General features: G+C 33.8%; 2 protein-coding genes across 4 annotated transcripts in view; one reads left to right on the top strand and one right to left on the bottom strand.

The window, feature by feature from the left end:
* LOC126891716 (glycerol-3-phosphate dehydrogenase, mitochondrial) overlaps positions 1–17,780 on the bottom strand; it is a 228,551-nt gene that overhangs the window by 24,526 nt on the left and 186,245 nt on the right. The gene's annotated exons all lie outside the window — the stretch shown is intronic.
* Positions 13,701–15,273, top strand: LOC126891717 (radial spoke head protein 3 homolog B). The gene has a single exon (XM_050660984.1). It carries the CDS (start codon positions 13,987–13,989, stop codon positions 15,169–15,171), a length of 1,185 nt encoding a protein of 394 aa, XP_050516941.1. The 5' UTR covers positions 13,701–13,986; the 3' UTR covers positions 15,172–15,273.

The following is a 17,780-nucleotide window of genomic DNA, read 5'->3' as shown; positions in this document are numbered from 1 at the left end:
TACTACGGTTTAATACTTGAGGTTACAATACCCAACAGTCCTATTTCAGGAAAAAAAGCAGATAGAGGGTCGCTTCTGGCGGCATATTTTATTTTTAATTAATTGCTGAAAGGAGGAGTATACCAGAATTTGTAAACTCACCCCCTCCAACCCCTACCATTATCATCGTTTCCCGGATTTCACAAAGACTGAAAATAACCAGTTTAAAGACTTAAAACCAAGTGGGTATTTTTTCTAATTAATTAACTTCTACGCAGGTCTACGCCAAAAACGAATATTTTGCTTCATCCCCTAACGAGCAAAAATGGCTACTGCGGCTTAATACTTAAGCTACAATACCCAACACTCCTACTTCAGAAACGAAAGCAGATAGAGGGTCGCTTCCAGCGGCATATTTTATTGTTAGTTAATTGCTGAAATTTGTTGTATATAACAATTGACAAACTCACCCCCCAACCCCAATCGTTATCATTCCGCGGATTTCACAGAAAGTGAAAATTACCGGTTAAAAACCTAAGACCAAGTGGGTATTTTTTTTTCCTAAGTAACTGCTGCAGGTCTACCCCAAAAACGATTTTTTTGCTTCATCCCTGAAGGCCATCGCTGAAGGGCAACAATGGCTACTGCGGTTGAATACTTAAGCTACAACACTCAACCCTAGTATTTCAGGGGCGAAAGCAGATAGCTGGTCGCTTCTGGCGGCCTATTTTATTGCTATATTATGCAAAATAAAAATTTATTGAAAAAAAATGAATAACCATTTTCAATTTCGAAAATGAATAACCATTTTCAATTTCGTTGCAAAACGAAAATACAGCCGAACCATATTCTAGTCCAATCAGAGAGTGCTGCAAGCACCTCTACCGGTTTCGAAACTTATTAGTCTCTCATCAAAAATTTATTGCTTCAACCCCTTCAGAGAAACAGGTGGCTATTCCAGCTTAATATTAAACTAGAATAGCCAACATTCAGATTTCCGGAACAAAAGTAGATAGAGGGTAAGTATGCAACTTCCTTAAAAAAACGAATTTACTAAGAGAGTTGACCATAATTTTTGTACTTATGCGTGCTAATAGTAAGCTGCGAAAAAATTTAAGCATAGGTTTCAAAAAATTAAAACAAGTGTTGTTTATTTAATTTTAATTTATTTTATCTTTAATGTACATTAGTAATCTGGGCGCTATTTTTTTGTTTCTTTAACGAAAAATTATTTTTCTAGTAAATTATCGAAGCCCATCCAAGATGTGTTTCCTCTTCGATAGGTATAGGTTATGTAGTGACCACCTCGATTTTCATTAAAATCAGACAAACTGGTTCCTCCTACACCAGTATATCCGATAGCATCCATTAATACTAGCTGATGATCGTCGTCGTGGGGTATGTTTAAATTTTTATGGAGTGTCTTTAATGGTATGGTTTTAATTTCTTCATGTTCATTGTAGACTTGAAAAACCGCAACATTGAGAACTAGAATACATAAGTGGTCTGTTTTCTCCATCTTACTCTATGGGGTTGAAGCCTGGACAATGACAGAAGTAACACAAAAAAAATCCAAGTATTCGAACTCTGGTGCTACCGTAAAATGCTCAGAATGTCCTACATGAGCCATACGACAAACGCGGAAGTCTTTCGGAGGATGAACAAGGAAACAGAGCTTATGATTATAATAAAAAAAAGGAAAATACAATTTTTTTTATCGTAAGAAATCAAAAGTATGAACTGCTCCAACTTAACGAACATAATCGAAAGCAAAATTAATAGCAAAAGGGGACCAGGAAGAAGACGCAACTCTTGGCTTAAAAACCTACGACAATGGACGAATATGAACAGGATGGCTGCAAATAAGATAAAATGGGAAAATGTAATGGTCAAGGTCCTTAAGGATAAGGCACCGTAAGAAGAAGATAAAATATATGAGTAATTCCACATAAATTCTCTAGATTTCTGTCACAGATTGTGGATTTTTTGAAATTTAGGGGCATGCTTCTGAAACCACTTTTTGTTCGTTCTCTAGGACCTGAAAGTCAAGCTTTTTTGGGAATTGAAATTGAAACTTATGTCGCAATCTGTCCGAATTATCTTTCCTATCCTTGTTTGCATTCATTAAATGCTATTTTGTAAATTGTTTGGTACAATATATCAACACTCTCGATGTAAACTTGCACGCTCAAGAAGATGGCCTTAACATAATTTGTCTAAAGTCCAAGTAACGTTCCTATTACCTATTTTTGAAAAAGATACAAGTGTATTTTAGCATGTTTTTAAAGCGAAGGAACCTTCCTACTATAGCTATTTTTGAACAAGTGTATTTTAGAATTTTTGCGCTTTTCTGTACTCCGACTATAATTTCAACACAAAAAAAGATACAAGAAATATTTCCATATGGCATAAACAGAATTTACCTAAAACCGTAAGGAACTATCCTATAAGCTATTTTTTTAATGAGAAATTAGAGTATTTTAGCACGTTTTTTTTATTTTTATGCATTTATTTGTAGGTACTCTGGCCATAATTACAACGATAAAAAGTAACAGGTAAGTAATATTTTCGATGTAAAATTTTACACTGAAAAACATGATACTAACAGAATTTTGCTAAAGCCTGAAGGGAGTTTCCTATAACCAATTTTGGAAGGAGAGATTAGTGGATTTTAAGATGTTTTTTAAGCTTAATTACTTTTTCTACAATCCGTTTTGATGCGCCATTTTGGTGGTGATTTAGTATGAGATTTTTATCTGAATACAATATTAAGAACAGTAAGGGTATTCTCTTAAATTACTTTTAAGTATAAAAGTATTATTTTTAATAAATTCATCACGAGAACGTCACATGAAGATGGATTATAGAAAAAATCCACTAACATCTACTTTAAAAATAGCTTATATGAATGTTCCTACGAGCATTGTATTAATTATTCTATTAGTGTCATCTTCTTTATCCTGCAATATTAAATCCAAAATGTTACCTGATACTTTTTTTAGGGTTGATATTATGGACAGAGTGCAAATAAATACATAAAAATGAAAAATGATGCTAAACTACATTTGTCTCTAATCTATCCTTCCAAAATTGGTTATAGGAAAGTTCCTTCAGGCTTTAGCTAAATTCTGTTAGTATCACGTTTTTCAGTGTAAAATTTTACATCGAAAATGTTACCGACCTGTTACTTTTTTATCGTTGTAATTATGGCCAGATTACAAATAAATGCATAAAAATGAAAAAAAAACATGCTAAAATACTCTAATCTCTCATTAAAAAATAGCCTGTAGGATAGTTCCTTACGGTTTTAGGCAAATTCTGTTTATACCATATGGAAATGTTTCTGGTATCTTTTTTTGTGTTGCAATTATAGTCGGAGTAAAGAAAAACGCAAAAAATTCTAAAATACGCTTGTTCAAAAATATAGCTAGTAGGAATGTTCCTTCGCTTTAAAAACATGCTAAAATACACTTGTCTCTTTTTCAAAAATAGGTAATAGGAACGTTACTTTGGACTTTAGACAAATTCTGTTAAGGCCATCTTCTTTAACGTGCAAGTTTACATGGACAGTGTTGATATATTGTACCAAACAATTTACAAAATAGCATTTAATGAATGCAAACAACGATAGGAAAGATAATTCGGACATATGACATAAGTTTCGATTTCAATTCCCAAAACAGCTTGACTTTCAGGTCCTAAAGAACGAACAAAGAGTGGTTTCAGAAGCATGCCCCTAAATTTCAAAAAATCCACAATCTGTGACAGTAATATAGAGAATTTATGTGGAATTACTCATATATTTTATCTTCTCCTTACGGTGCCTTATCCTTAAGGACGTTGACCATTACATTTTCCCATTTAATCTTATTTGCAGCCATCCTGAATAGTTCTGTTGAGGTCATATTCGTCCATTGTCGTAGGTATAAGGTATAAGCATAAGCTCTGTTTCCTTGTTCACCCTCCGAAAGACTTCAGCATTTGTCGTATGGCTCATTTAGGACATTCTGGGCATTTTACGGTAGCACCAGAGTTCGAATGCTTGGATTTTTTTGTGTTACTTCTGTCATTGCTCAGGCTTCAACCTCATGAGGAAGATGTAGAAAACATAGCACTTATATATTCTAGTTCTCAATGAAATATCTAGCTGGAGGTTGCATAGAACTTTTTGTATTTTGTAAAACACTGTACGTTCCTTTTCCAGATGTGTTCTTACTTCCAGTGAGTGGTACAAACTTTCATCAAGGTTGCTTTCAAGGTACGTTATTCTTGTTACTCCTCACTCCTTCCAGATCTTTGTTTTGTCACAGTGTGAAGGTCAATGTTTTGTCGACATTGACCTTCACACTTCTGTTTAGGTGCTTGCTAATGACCACCTTTTTGTCTTTTTTTGTACTGAATTTCATTCCAAATCCTCTACAGGTATTTTATAAAAAACAAAAGTTAATTAATTTACATTCATTGCAGGGGATGTTGTGGTTTTTCAAGTCTATAATGAACATGAAAAAATTAAAACCATACCCTTAAAGACACTCCATAAAAATTTAAACATACCCCGCGACGACGATCATCGGGTAGTATTAATGGGTGCTATCGGATACACTGGTGTAGGAGGAACCAGTTTGTCTGATTTTAATGAAAATCGAGGTGGTCACTATATAACCTATACCTATCGAAGAGGAAACACATCTTGGATGGGCTTCGATGATTTACTAGAAAAATTATTTTTCGTTAAAGAAACAAAAAAAAATAGCGCTCAGATTATTAAGAGGAAACAGTAGCGATCAACAGGTAGCCAAAACGCGTTCCAAGATTGCGGCTGTAATTTTGAATATTTTTTCGAGATATTTGGCACACATATTCGTAATATAATAAAGAATGGCGGTACAGAGCCCAATTTGAAAAATATATTAATATGTGGAAATTACTCTCTATTTAAATATAATATTAAAAAAATGAGCCTGTACCGCCATTAAGAAGAACAAAAAAATACACTGTCTTCAAATAAACTCTTTTATCCGATGCCTAGATTTTGTGTCATTTTGGAACTACTAAAATTTTTTATTTCATTAGTAGTTCCAAAATGACACAAAATCTAGGCATCGGATAAAAAAGTTTATTTGAACAAAGTGTATTTTTTTGTTCTTCTTAATGGCGGTACAGGCTCGTTTTTTTAATATTGTATTTAATTACAGAGTAATTTCCACATATTAATATATTTTTCAAATTGGGCTCTGTACCGCCATTCTTTATTATATTACGAATATGTGTGCCAAATATCTCGAAAAAATATTCAAAATTACAGCCGCAATCTTGGAACGCGTTTTGGCTACCTGTTGATCGCTACTGTATCACCTTAATATACTTACATTAAAGATAAAATAAATTAAAATTAAATAAACAACACTTGCTTTAATTTTTTGGTACCTATGCTTAAATTCTTTCGCAGCTTATTATTAGCACGCATAAATGCAAAAATTATGGTCAACTCTCTTAGTATATTCGTTTTTTAAGGACGTTGCATACTTTATTTTAAATGTACAGATTTTAGAGAATCTGCCAATATTACCATTTAGTTATTAAAAAACGATATATAAAAACTGAGCATTGGGTCACGTGCTACAGATATGTGATAATGGATATCGACAATTTAACATTTAACATGGACTCTAAAGTATAAAAAAATCTACAAATTAATATTGAACTGTACAGATATTCTTAATGAGCATTTAAGAAAATTATAAATGAAATATGAGTGTTGGGTACTGTGGGTTCATTATAAAACTGCAGTAGCCATTCTTGCTCGTAAGGGGATGAAGCAAAAAATTCATTTTTGGCGTAGACCTGCAGCAATTAATTAGCAAAAAAATGCACACTTGATTTAAATCTCTAAACTGGGTATTTTCACATTTTGTGAAATTAAGGGGATGAAAATAACATTAGGGGTTGGAGAGGGAGTGTCTGTAAATGCTTCTATACCCCCACCTTTCAGTAATTAATTGGCAATAAAATATAGCGCCGCAAGCGACTCTTTATCTACTTTTGTTCCTGAAATATTAGTGTTGGGTATTGTAGCATAAGTATTAAACCGCAGTAGCCATTGTTGGTCGTTACGGGGATGAAGCAAACAATTTCTTTTTCGCGTAGACCTGCAGCAGTTGCTTAGGAAAAAAATACCCACTTGGTCATAGGTTTTTAAACTAGTAATTTTGACTTTCTGTGAAATCCGGGGAATGATGTTAACGGTTGGGGTTGGAGGGGGTGAGTTTTTAAATTGTTGTATACCATATCTTTCAGAAATTAATTAGCAATAAAATATGCCGCTGGAAGCGACCCTCTATCTACTTTCGTTACTGAAATAGGAGAATTGAGTGTTGCAGCTTAAGTATTCAACCGCAGTAGCCATTTTTGCTGGTTAGGGGATGAAGCGATAAAATCGATTTTGGCGTAGACCTGCAGCAGTTGCTTAGGAAAAAAATACCCACTTGGTCTTAGGTTTTTAAACTGGTAATTTTCACTTTCTGTGAAATCCGTTGAGCGATGATAATGGTAGGGGTTGGAGGGGGTGAGTTTGTAAATTCTGGTATACCCAATCTTTCAGCAATTAATTAGCAATAAAATATACCGCCGAAAGCTACTCTCTATCTACTTTCGTTCCAGAAATATGAATGTTGGCTCTTCTAGCTTAATATTAAGCTAGAATAACCACCTGTTTCTCTGAAGGGGTTGAAGCTATAAATTTGTAATTTGCGTAATAAATAAGCAATTAATTAGTAATAAAATAGGCCGCCGGAATCGACGCTCTATCTGTTTTCGTTACTGAAACAGGAGAATTAAGTGTTGTAGTTTAAATATTTAACCGCAGTAGCTATTGTTGCTCGTTAGGGGATGAAGCAATAAAATCGTTTTTGGTGTAGACCTGCAGCAGTTGCTTAGGAAAAAAATACCCACTTGGTCATAGGTTTTTAAACTAGTAATTTTGACTTTCTGTGAAATCCGGGGAATGACAACAACGGTGGGGGTTGGAGGGGTGTGTTTGCAAATTGTTGTATATCATATCTTTCAGAAATTAATTAGCAATAAAATATGCCACTGGAAACGACCCTCTATCTGTTTTCGTTCCTGAAATAGGAGTGTTTTGTATTGTAGCATAAGGATTAAACCGCAGTAGCCATTGTTTCTCGTTAGGGGATGAAGCAAAAAATTGGTTTTTGGCGTAGACTTGCAGCTATTAATTACAAAAAAATACCCACTTGGTTTTAAGTTTTTAAACTGATTATTTTCACTCTTTGTGAAATCCGTGGAACGATGATAACGGTAGGGGTTGGAGGGGGTGAGTTTGTAAATTCTGGTATACCCCATCTTTTAGAAATTAATTAAAGATTAAATATTCCGCCAGAAGCGACCGTCTATCTGCTTTCTTTCCTGAAATAGGAGTGTTGAGTATTGTAGCCTTAAGTATTAAACCGCTTTTTTTTCCCGTCAAAATAACTGTCAAAGTCGTGTTCGTTTTTTGGAGTTCGTCCCAAAGAATTATTAATTTTGGCAGTTTTTTGGTACATTCCGGCCTTGTTTCCACGTGCAGAGTTTTATCAATAGTTTCTGTTTTGTGGTACTTTGCGGAAAACTAGAGTTTTGAAGACAGATTTGCTGTACAGAAAATGTCAGGTAACGGGGGCGGTCCTGGTCCGCCCTCGGTTAATTTAAATACTAATATTCAAATAATTAATAATGATAATAAAATTAATGTTTCTTCAATGGATACAGTATCCTCAGGTTTCGAAAAATATGACTTTGATAATAAATATCAACCAACGGATGCAGGTCCGTATCAGGTATTTTTGGAACATACCGATAAGAATCTTGGTCGTCTTTTTCCTATCAGAATTGGCTTTTATTTACAACAAGTAATTGAATTTAGAAATGATGTTATTGATATTCATTCTGTAGGTTTAAAACGTGTTAAGGTAATTTTTAGAACATACAAAATCGCTAATTTATTAATTAATCACGAAATACTAACAAAAAATAAGTTGATTGCTTATATTCCAAAATTTTTCACGCATAAACGAGGCATAATACGTGGCGTTGATACCTTTTTTACTGAAGAATACTTGAAAAAAGCAATTAATTCTATAGTTCCAGTGGCGGAAGTGCGAAGAATGAAACGAAAAATTATAAACCCTGAAACCAAACAAGAAGAATTTGTCAATAGACAATTGGTAGTAATAAATTTTAAAGGTAATAAAATTCCGTCCTTTATTAATATAAATATGGTTAATTTCCCTGTAGAACCATACATCCATCCAGTTGTCCAATGTGGAAAATGTTTACGTTACGGACACAATATCGTTCAATGTAAAGGCAAATCTCGTTGTTCTCGATGTGCAAATGAGCATTCTTCCGCTGAATGTAATTCCGAGTTGCAAATGTGCGTTCACTGTAAATCTTCTGATCATCCTTCAATTTCAAGAGATTGCCCAATGTACAAAAAACAACACGACATAAAAAAAGTAATGGCTTTCGAAAATAAAAGTTTTAAGGATGCCGAATTATCGATTAACAATCCAGCTTATGCCAAAATTAATACCAACAATAGGTTTGATATATTAAATAATCTTGAAAATTTTCCCGATTTAGCACCAGCAAACAAAACAATTTATTATGCTCCTTTAAATAAACCAAAATCAAATTCAACCGCATTAGAATCAAAAACAATTAAAAGGCGAAGAACTGACACTTCTTCTCAGATTCCAAGCACTAGTAATTCAGATTTAGAAAATTCCCATCAAAAAAGACAAATTTCTCTTCCTCCATATACACCCGCTCCACAACAGAATAATTTCATGTTTTGTCGAGATAAACTTATCTCACAGATATATTCATTAATTACAAATATAATTAATAATCAAGGAAAATTTGAATTAAATAAAATCAGGGACAATATCATTACAATATTCGATAATAATGAAGATAATTTAGAATCCATTCTCACAGATAGTGAAAATGGCTACTAAAAATATTACAGAAAAACTAACTATATTACAATGGAATTGTAGATCCATTTATAGTAACAAAGGCAGTCTTATGCATCATATTAACAACTACCATACAGATATAATAGTTCTATCAGAAATATGGCTCACATCCGGTCATCATTTTAGACTTAACGGATATAACTTTATCAATAAATGTCGTGAAGATGGTTACGGTGGCGTAGGTATTTTCATCAGACAGGGAATAGATTACCAAGAATCCGAAATTAATAATAATTTCGATGACAGTATAGAAGCATGCGCAGTTTTTTTGAACAAAATTAATCTCTCATTAGTATCAATCTATAGATCATCAGATGTTAGAATAGAAATAAATGACTGGATCAACCTATTCCTTCAGTTTAATATTGCAAAAACTATTTTTCTGGGAGATTTTAATGCTCACCACGGTATGTGGGGGCCAATTGCAGACGACAGAAATGGTAGAATATTAGTGGAGGCCATGGATTATTGTGAAATAATTACATTAAATGACGGAACACCAACAAGAATATCCCCAACTAGTAATCATTCAGCCGTTGACTTAACTCTAACATCTCCCCTTTTAGCCGACCGTATAGCTTGGTCAGTAGATTCAGATTCATTAGGTTCAGATCACTACCCAATCAATATAGAAATTCAAATCAATCCCTCCTCCTTTGTCATCAACCCATCAACAAAATGGAATGACTCTCGTGCTGACTGGTCTGTTTTTGGAAATATTTTTGAATTAGAAATTAGTAAGCTCAATAATTTAGATAGGAATTCAACTTCGGTAGACAAAATCGAATTTTTCCTCAATGCAATCACGGTCGCAGCATCGAAATCTATGCCTATTAAGAAATCTTTCACACCTTCTGTACCAAGACCTTATTGGTGGGATGAGGAATGTTCTGCGATTGTTAAAAAACGAAAAGAAGCTCTCAGCGAGTTTAAAAAACAAGGTAATTTTATCAATTATCTACAATATCAAGACATTTCTGCTAATGTCAAACGTACGTTCAAACTTAAACAAAAAAACAGTTGGAAAATGTTTTTGAATAAATTAAATAAAAACACCCCTCTGACTGAGATATGGAACACTGTAAGATCTATTTGCAATAAACACCATCAAAAAAGAAAACCACAATTAGACGAAAGCCTTATTCAAAAAGTTCTTGATACATTGGCTCCTTCATCTGCTGCAGGTCCAATTTTTAACGACAACATTAATCAATTTCACTTCCATCAAGACTCAGACACCTTCTCAAAAAATTTTAGCTTTTCGGAATTAGAATTAGCCTTAAAAAAATCAAAAAATACTGCACCTGGACTTGACGGGTTTACTTATACGATAATAAATAAATTGCCTGAAAGTGGTAAACTTCTTCTCTTAGAAATTTTTAATGATTGGTGGTTGAAACAAAAGTATTCAGATAGTCTTAAAAATATAATTGTGTGTCTTCTAGCGAAACCTAAGAAACCACCTGACTTACCTTCGTCCTACCGACCTATTTCATTGTTATCGTGTATTACAAAAACTTTCGAAAGGCTTATAAAATTTAGACTCGAACATTTTGTCGAAAACAGATCAATTTTACCAAAAAATCAGTATGGATTTCGTAGAGGTATAGGCACAATTGATGCAATCTCCCATTTAGTTACAGATGCTCAATTGTGTCTATCAAAAAATAATTACATGTTGTGTCTTTTTGTGGACCTTAAAGGGGCTTATGATGTGGTAGATTTGGAAATATTATATTCAAAAATGGTAACGTTTGGCATCAATAAAAGAGTCTCTATAAATATTTTAAATTTGTTTGCTAATAGAAAAGTATTTTTGCGAGATAGTCATAACGTTTTACATGGTCCAAGAGTACTTTACAACGGGCTTCCGCAAGGCTCTATTTTAAGTCCCCTTTTGTTTAACTTATACACTGCAGACTTGCATGATTTGATGAGCGATGGCATACAAATTATTCAATACGCGGACGATTTATGCATTTATGTCACCCATAATACCTACGATCGCTGCATGATAGACTTAAGACGTACTTTTGACAGGTTACAAAACTGGTTCGACGATATGGGTTTTAGTGTTTCACCAGAAAAGACAGCTGTGATGTGTTTCACAAGGCACAGATATCAGTTAGTCGATAATTTCTCTATAGGTAAATACACTATTCCTATCGTAAAAGAATATAAATATTTAGGTATAATTATAGATAGTAAACTTCTATGGACCAGTCACATTAAGTATGTCAAACAAAGATGTGAAAAGGGAATTAATCTTCTGCGCTTCCTCTCCAAACAGAGCTGGGGCGCGGATCAACAAATTTCCTTAATGTTCTACAAGTCTTATATTCGCTCGATTTTGGATTATGGGTGTACTCTCTATGGTTCTACCTCCAATACGAACCAACTTACCCTTGATCGAATACAATATAGAGCTCTGAAAATATGTTTGGGAGCAATGGCATCTTCACCAAATCATGCCATTCTGGCAGAGTCTCAAGAACTTCCTCTTAGTTTTCGAAGACAGTTTTTAGCAAATAAAAGTCTATTAAAATATAGATGTTACAACAGTGATTTGATCGCAAAAATTAACTTTCTTGTAATTGAGAATTTGACAAATCATTATTGGAAAAAGAAAAACTCTCCTCCTTTGTCAGATGCATTTATTGATACAAACTTATTTCAAAATGATATTGTTAAACTTAATAAAATACCATTGTATGCACACAGTTTCGATTCTATAATTGACAAACCTATCACCATATTCCCTCGGTATTCAGATTGTAATATCTTAAACCAAGCCATGATAAAATCCATTGTAAATGGTCTCGGGTCGAACTTAACTAAAATATATACAGATGGGTCAAAAACGGAGCTAAACACAGGTTCGGCATTTTTTGTTTCAAACATAAATCATATTGAAAAGTACAGAATCTCAAATTATTGTTCCATTTTTACCGCCGAGTCCTTTGCTATTGAAAAGGCACTAAAATGGTGTGCAACTCAAACATGCACGAATGTGGCAATAATTTCAGACTCAAAATCAGCATTACAAGCTATTAGCGGTCACCCAATAAACCAATTCCGAAATGCCTTAATTTTGAACATTAAAAAATTAATTATGGATCTTAAACAAAATAATGTAACTGTTTCGTTTATTTGGACGAAAGGACATTGCGGAGTCGAAGGTAATGAAATTGCGGATATAGCCGCAAAAAGTAGTCACAGTTGCCACCATATGGACAAAGTATTTAATTTAAAAGATTTGAATAATGCTCTCCAACCTAATATCAGAAGGAAATGGGAAACTGATTACAAAAGAATTGCAAATAAATCTACAAACCCTTATTTCAAAATTCACCCTACACTTCCAAAAGACATTCCTCATTTCACCTTTAATTATAATAGAGCACAAATGTCAGTATTGACTCGTTTAAAATTGAATCATGCTCGCTTTCCATCTCACTTATATAAAATTGGAATACTTAACTCTCCTGTCTGTAGTTGTGACAATGTATCCATTGGTGATCTAAATCATATATTTCTAGAATGTTCTCTGAACTCTCAATCTTCTTCAATTCTGTATCAAGAACTAATTCATCACGAGTGTCCATTGCCACTAAATATTACAGCTCTCCTTTCTTCCCCAGATAAAGCGGTACTAGATTCCATCATTAATTTTATCAGAAATTCAAAAATAGCGGTATAGTTTAGAAATAGACAATATGAAATCATTTAATGTAATTAAGAATTTACATGTTTTGTGGCAAATAGATTTTGTCTGATGCCAGGATCTCTCTCACACACACACACAAGTATTAAACCGCAGTAGCCATTTTGGCTCGTTAGGGGAGGAAGCAAAACATTCATTTTTGGCTTAGACCTGTAGCAATGAATAAGCAAAAAATACGTACTTGGTTTTAGCTCTTTAATCTGGTTATTTTCACGTTTTGTGGATTCCGGGGAATAATGATATCGGTAGGGGTTGAAGGGGGTGAGTTTGTAAATTCTTGTAAACTCAATCTTTCAGCAATTAATTAGCAATAAAATAGGCCACCGGAAGCTACTCTCTATCTACTTTCGTTCCGGATATATGAATGTTGGCCTTTCTAGCTTAATATTAAGCTGGAATGGCCACCTGTTTCTCTGAAGGGGATGAAGCAATAAATTTTTGTTTTGCGTAATAAATTAGCAATTAATTAGCAATAAAATAGGCCACCGGAAGCAACTCTCTATCTACTTTCGTACCGGATATATGAATGTTGGCCTTTCTAGCTTAATATTAAGCTGGAATGGCCACCTGTTTCTCTGAAGGGGATGAAGCAATAAATTTTTAATTTGCGTAATAAATTAGCAATAAAATAGCAAAAAAATATGGGGTGTGTCTCATGGCTCCCTTATGAAATGGTCTTTCTAGCTTAATAGACATCTTTTGCATAAAGGTAAAGCCAAATTGACTTATTTTTATCCCTAAAAATCGTGGTGTAATTTATGAAAAATCGTTAGTGACATCCTGTATAACGTTGTTATACAGAAGTTATAATAAAATAGACTGTACTTTTATAAAAATATAATATACTTATACTACCCCTTTAATAAAAAATGGGAACGCTCGCTGTTCCCAAAATGTCTTATTGATCAAACATTTCATGCTACAAACGTCACAAATCTTTATAAACTGGACGCAACTTTTCGTAAATAAACCCATCGAAACAGTGAAAGTGTTTATAATTTTACCATAAATGGAATTATACCAGTGTTTGAAAACAACAATAAATAACTATTGACCAAAAAATTGAATAAATGAGGAAAAAACGACGAAAATCATACCTTAACGTTCGATTTTTCTTGTTGACAATTAGTGGCTAGTGTACAAAGAATATAAATATCTATAGTTAGTTAAACCGTTAAACTTTAGTTTTTTGACATTTTTTTAAATGTCATTATGTGACTTGTGTACCTGAAATATTCTTTTATAATGACCCTTGAAGACAGACCTATTTTACGAAGACCCAGGGTCCAAAACAACAAAGTTCCCTCAAAAGAAAATCTCGACGGAAATTCCAACGATGGAAGCGCAGGCAATCTTGCTAAAAATGAATACATATTCTCCAGTTCTCCGAGAGCTCTCTATACCAACAGAAAAATGTACAAAGGTGGGGATATACCTTATGGTAATGTTATGTTCGAGAGGCGAGTGTTCAGGGGAAGCAATTTTGGAGTCAGTAAATGTGAAGGAGATGGTGAGTCAGCTGCTGCAAGAGCTGCAGAAGCCCAAAGAAGAGCCAAGGCTCGTGCCAGAGCCAAGAACATGACAAGAAACAGTCTACGGTTGGGTTCTCCACCAGCAGTGCCAGGGAGAAGACACGAACGAATACAAACTGAAACGTATCTAGAAGAAATATTTGTAAATCCCCCTGTAGCAGACATTTGTACCCAAACAGACCTCTTTTTAGAAAGGCCCGTTTCTCCCTTCTATGTTCCCGCCAAAACAGGAGCTGATGTTGAGACGCAGATTTACCCAGGTGACTTGTTTGATTTTGATCTAGAGGTTCAACCCATATTGGAAGTGTTGGTGGGAAAAACAATCGAACAATCATTAATAGAAGTGCTAGAAGAGGAAGAAATTGCAGCTCTCAAAGAGCAACAAAGAAAGTTCATGCAGATACGAGCTGCTGAAACGGCGGAAGCACTGCGCTTGGAAGAGCGAGAGAAACGATTAGTGAAAGAAAAAGAAAGACGAATGGCTGAGTTAGAAGAAGGTCTTAAGAGCCAAAAAGAAATGGAAGAACGTATAGCTGCAGCTGTTCTTATGCAAGGCTATATGGCAAATCTTCTTCCTTCAGTGTTAGAAGGCCTCGAATCAGAAGGATGCCTTGTAGATACAGTTAAACAAGACTTAGAAGACTCGTTTATGCCTTGGTTATTGAAGGAAGTTACAGTAGAGTTACAAGAAATGGTTAGCAGTAGAGATGTTCTTGCAGATATAGTAAGAGAGGTTTTAGAGACGCGCGCAGAAATATATACGGCATTAGATAAAGACGTTGTTGAGGTTGGTGAAGAATCCACAGATCCCATTCAAGACGAGCTTTTGCAGGACCATATTAAGTTACAGGACGAGATTAGAAAGAACTTAGAAGAAAAACCAGAAGATAATCAATAACAGTGCAATTGACATTTACTAAAGTTTACAAAACTATAAAAAATTTATAAATTTATACAAGTGTTATAAATCAAATAAATAGTTATTTTGTTTTTGTTAGAAGATTGAGGTTTTATTTTAACATAAGGATAATACGTAGGTATTAAATGTAAGGGGTAAGTAAAACACGTTGTCATATTCTTTTTCTGATCATGTTTGATACTAAATTTATGACATAACAGCTGGATAGCTGATCATGATCTACAAAATCAAAGTCCTTGTTATTTTCTTGTTCTTCTTATCATAGCCGTTTGCCCTCTAAGGTGTCTGATTAAGATTCCAGTTTTTCTTTTAACCATTTTCCATGCATTTCTATTTTTGGCCATCGTCTTTAATTCTTCAATACTTTTTTCTTTATTCCTTCCTATTTCTTCGATCTGATCTATCCATTTAATTATGGGTCATTTTCCTTCTACTTCCCAATTCGCGTATTTGTCTTGTAATTCTTTCAGCTTTCATTCTATTAATATGTCCGAACCAGAACATTTGATTTAGTTTAATGTACTCAATAATAAGTTTCTGCTTTATCATTTGTCTGATATCTTCATTTCTTATCCTGTCTCATTTTGTTTTTACGCACAATTTTCTCAAATGTTTAATTTCGATTGAGTTCATTTTTGATTTATGTTTTTTCCATGAATTATGCAGTTTTCGCTTGCGTATGTTATTGGCACGGTTATTTATCGTATTGTGAATCTTTATTTATTTCCGCATGTATTTTGCTATCATCAATCACAATGGTGCCCAGATATTAGTATGTTGTTATTTTTTCTAATAGTTTTCCATTAGATTTAATCTCCTCATTGTTTTGGTCCTCCTATTGATTAACTATCATCGGTTTTGTTTTATTTATATTCACATCCCTTTTCATTTTTAGTATTGCTTCAGTCCATGAATTCACCAGCCTTTCCATTTTATTTTTATTATTCGCTATCTATCTAATTAACCTTCTTCTGTTCATCTTTAGGCATAGGTCTCCTCGGTCCTGTTCCATTTTATTTGGGGCCTTCCTATGCCTCGTCTATGTTCCCTCCGTCTCCAATTTATAAGAATTTTGTTCCATCGGTCTTCTCGGCAAATCTTCATTTCAATTTTGCAACTTCTTGTCTAACATTCCTCACTGTTGTGTTCTCGCTTATCTACTCGTTTCTCGTTATATCAATTAGTCTTATGTGCAACATTTGTCTTTCCATTGCTCTTTTAGACAAGGCGAAAACGGCGGATTCGTTGGAAAAAATATTCCCATGAGATTTTTTTGCATAATCACATTTGTAATACACCCCAGAATGAGGTTCAAGAAGTCCCCACAAGAAAAGTGGTCCAACTTTTTTTTAACAATTTCTTTTTAATCAAATTTCAAAAATTATTATTTTTTGTCTGAACAATTTTTTTTTAGGTTTTTACACCATTCTGGACAAGAAAGGTCTCTTGTAATTTTTCTCTAAAGTTGATGGTTTTCGAGTTATAAGCAATTTAAAATTTGAAAAACGCAAAAATGGCCATTTTTAAGACTTAATAACTCGGTTAAAAATTATTATTATGAAAGTCAGAAAGTGACTAAATCAAAGTTTAAAGCCTCCCCTACATGATCCTGAAGAAATTTGTGTCATTAATTTATTACTAAGCTGTTATTTTTAATTATTAACAATAAGCCGTAAGAGCGTATTGATATTGACTCAGCTGTAAATGTGAGTGCGAGTAAGATGCGCCATTGGACTGCCGGAATGGCATCTCTCTCGCACTCACCATAGACGGCCGCCTAATACGTGCTGGCGCTCATTATTATTACTTAAAAATAACAGCTTAGTAATAAAATTATGACAAAAATTTCTTCAGGATCTTGTAGGGGGGATTTTAAACTTTTATTTAGTCACCTTCTGACTTCCATAATAATAACTTTTAACCAATTTAAAGCCTTGAAAATCGCCATTTTTCGTTTTTTTCAATTTTAAATTGTTTATAACTCGAAAACGATCAACTTTAGAGAAAAATTACAAGAGACCTTTTTTGTCGAGAATGGTCCAAAAAACCTAACAAAAATTTTTACGGGCCAAAAATATTGATTTTTGCAATTTGATTTAAAAAAATGTTAAAAAAAAATTGGACCACTTTTCACGTGGGCGACTTCTTGAACCTTATTCTGGGATCTCTCACAAATGTGATTATGCAAAAAAATCTCATTGGAATGTTTTTTCTAACGAACATGCCGTTTTCGCCCTGTCTATTTGCCTTTTTATGATTTTGTCCATTTTTGCTTTTGTACACGTCCACGTTTGGGACCATAAGTGAGAACAGAGAGTACGCATTGATTATATACCTTGGTCTTAAGATGTGGATATCTTTTGATTTTAAGGATTGTTTCTCTTTGTAATACACTCTAGGCCAAAATTAACCGGCCACCTTAAAAATAAGTCATTTTTGATGTCTTATATCTCCTAAACCTGTTGTCCGATTTAAGTGATTTTTTTAATATGTTATAGCCTTATTCCTTGACAATATCGTTATAATAATATTGTTGCTAAAAAGGTACATTTTCATTGTATACAGGGTGTACGAATCAACCTGTGTTT

The sequence above is a fragment of the Diabrotica virgifera genome, chromosome 9 (genome assembly GCF_917563875.1).
Source record: "Diabrotica virgifera virgifera chromosome 9, PGI_DIABVI_V3a".
Lineage (NCBI taxonomy): Eukaryota > Metazoa > Arthropoda > Insecta > Coleoptera > Chrysomelidae > Diabrotica > Diabrotica virgifera.
The sequence above is the reverse complement of the archived record's forward strand: the minus strand, read 5'-3'. Positions and strand labels throughout refer to the sequence as shown.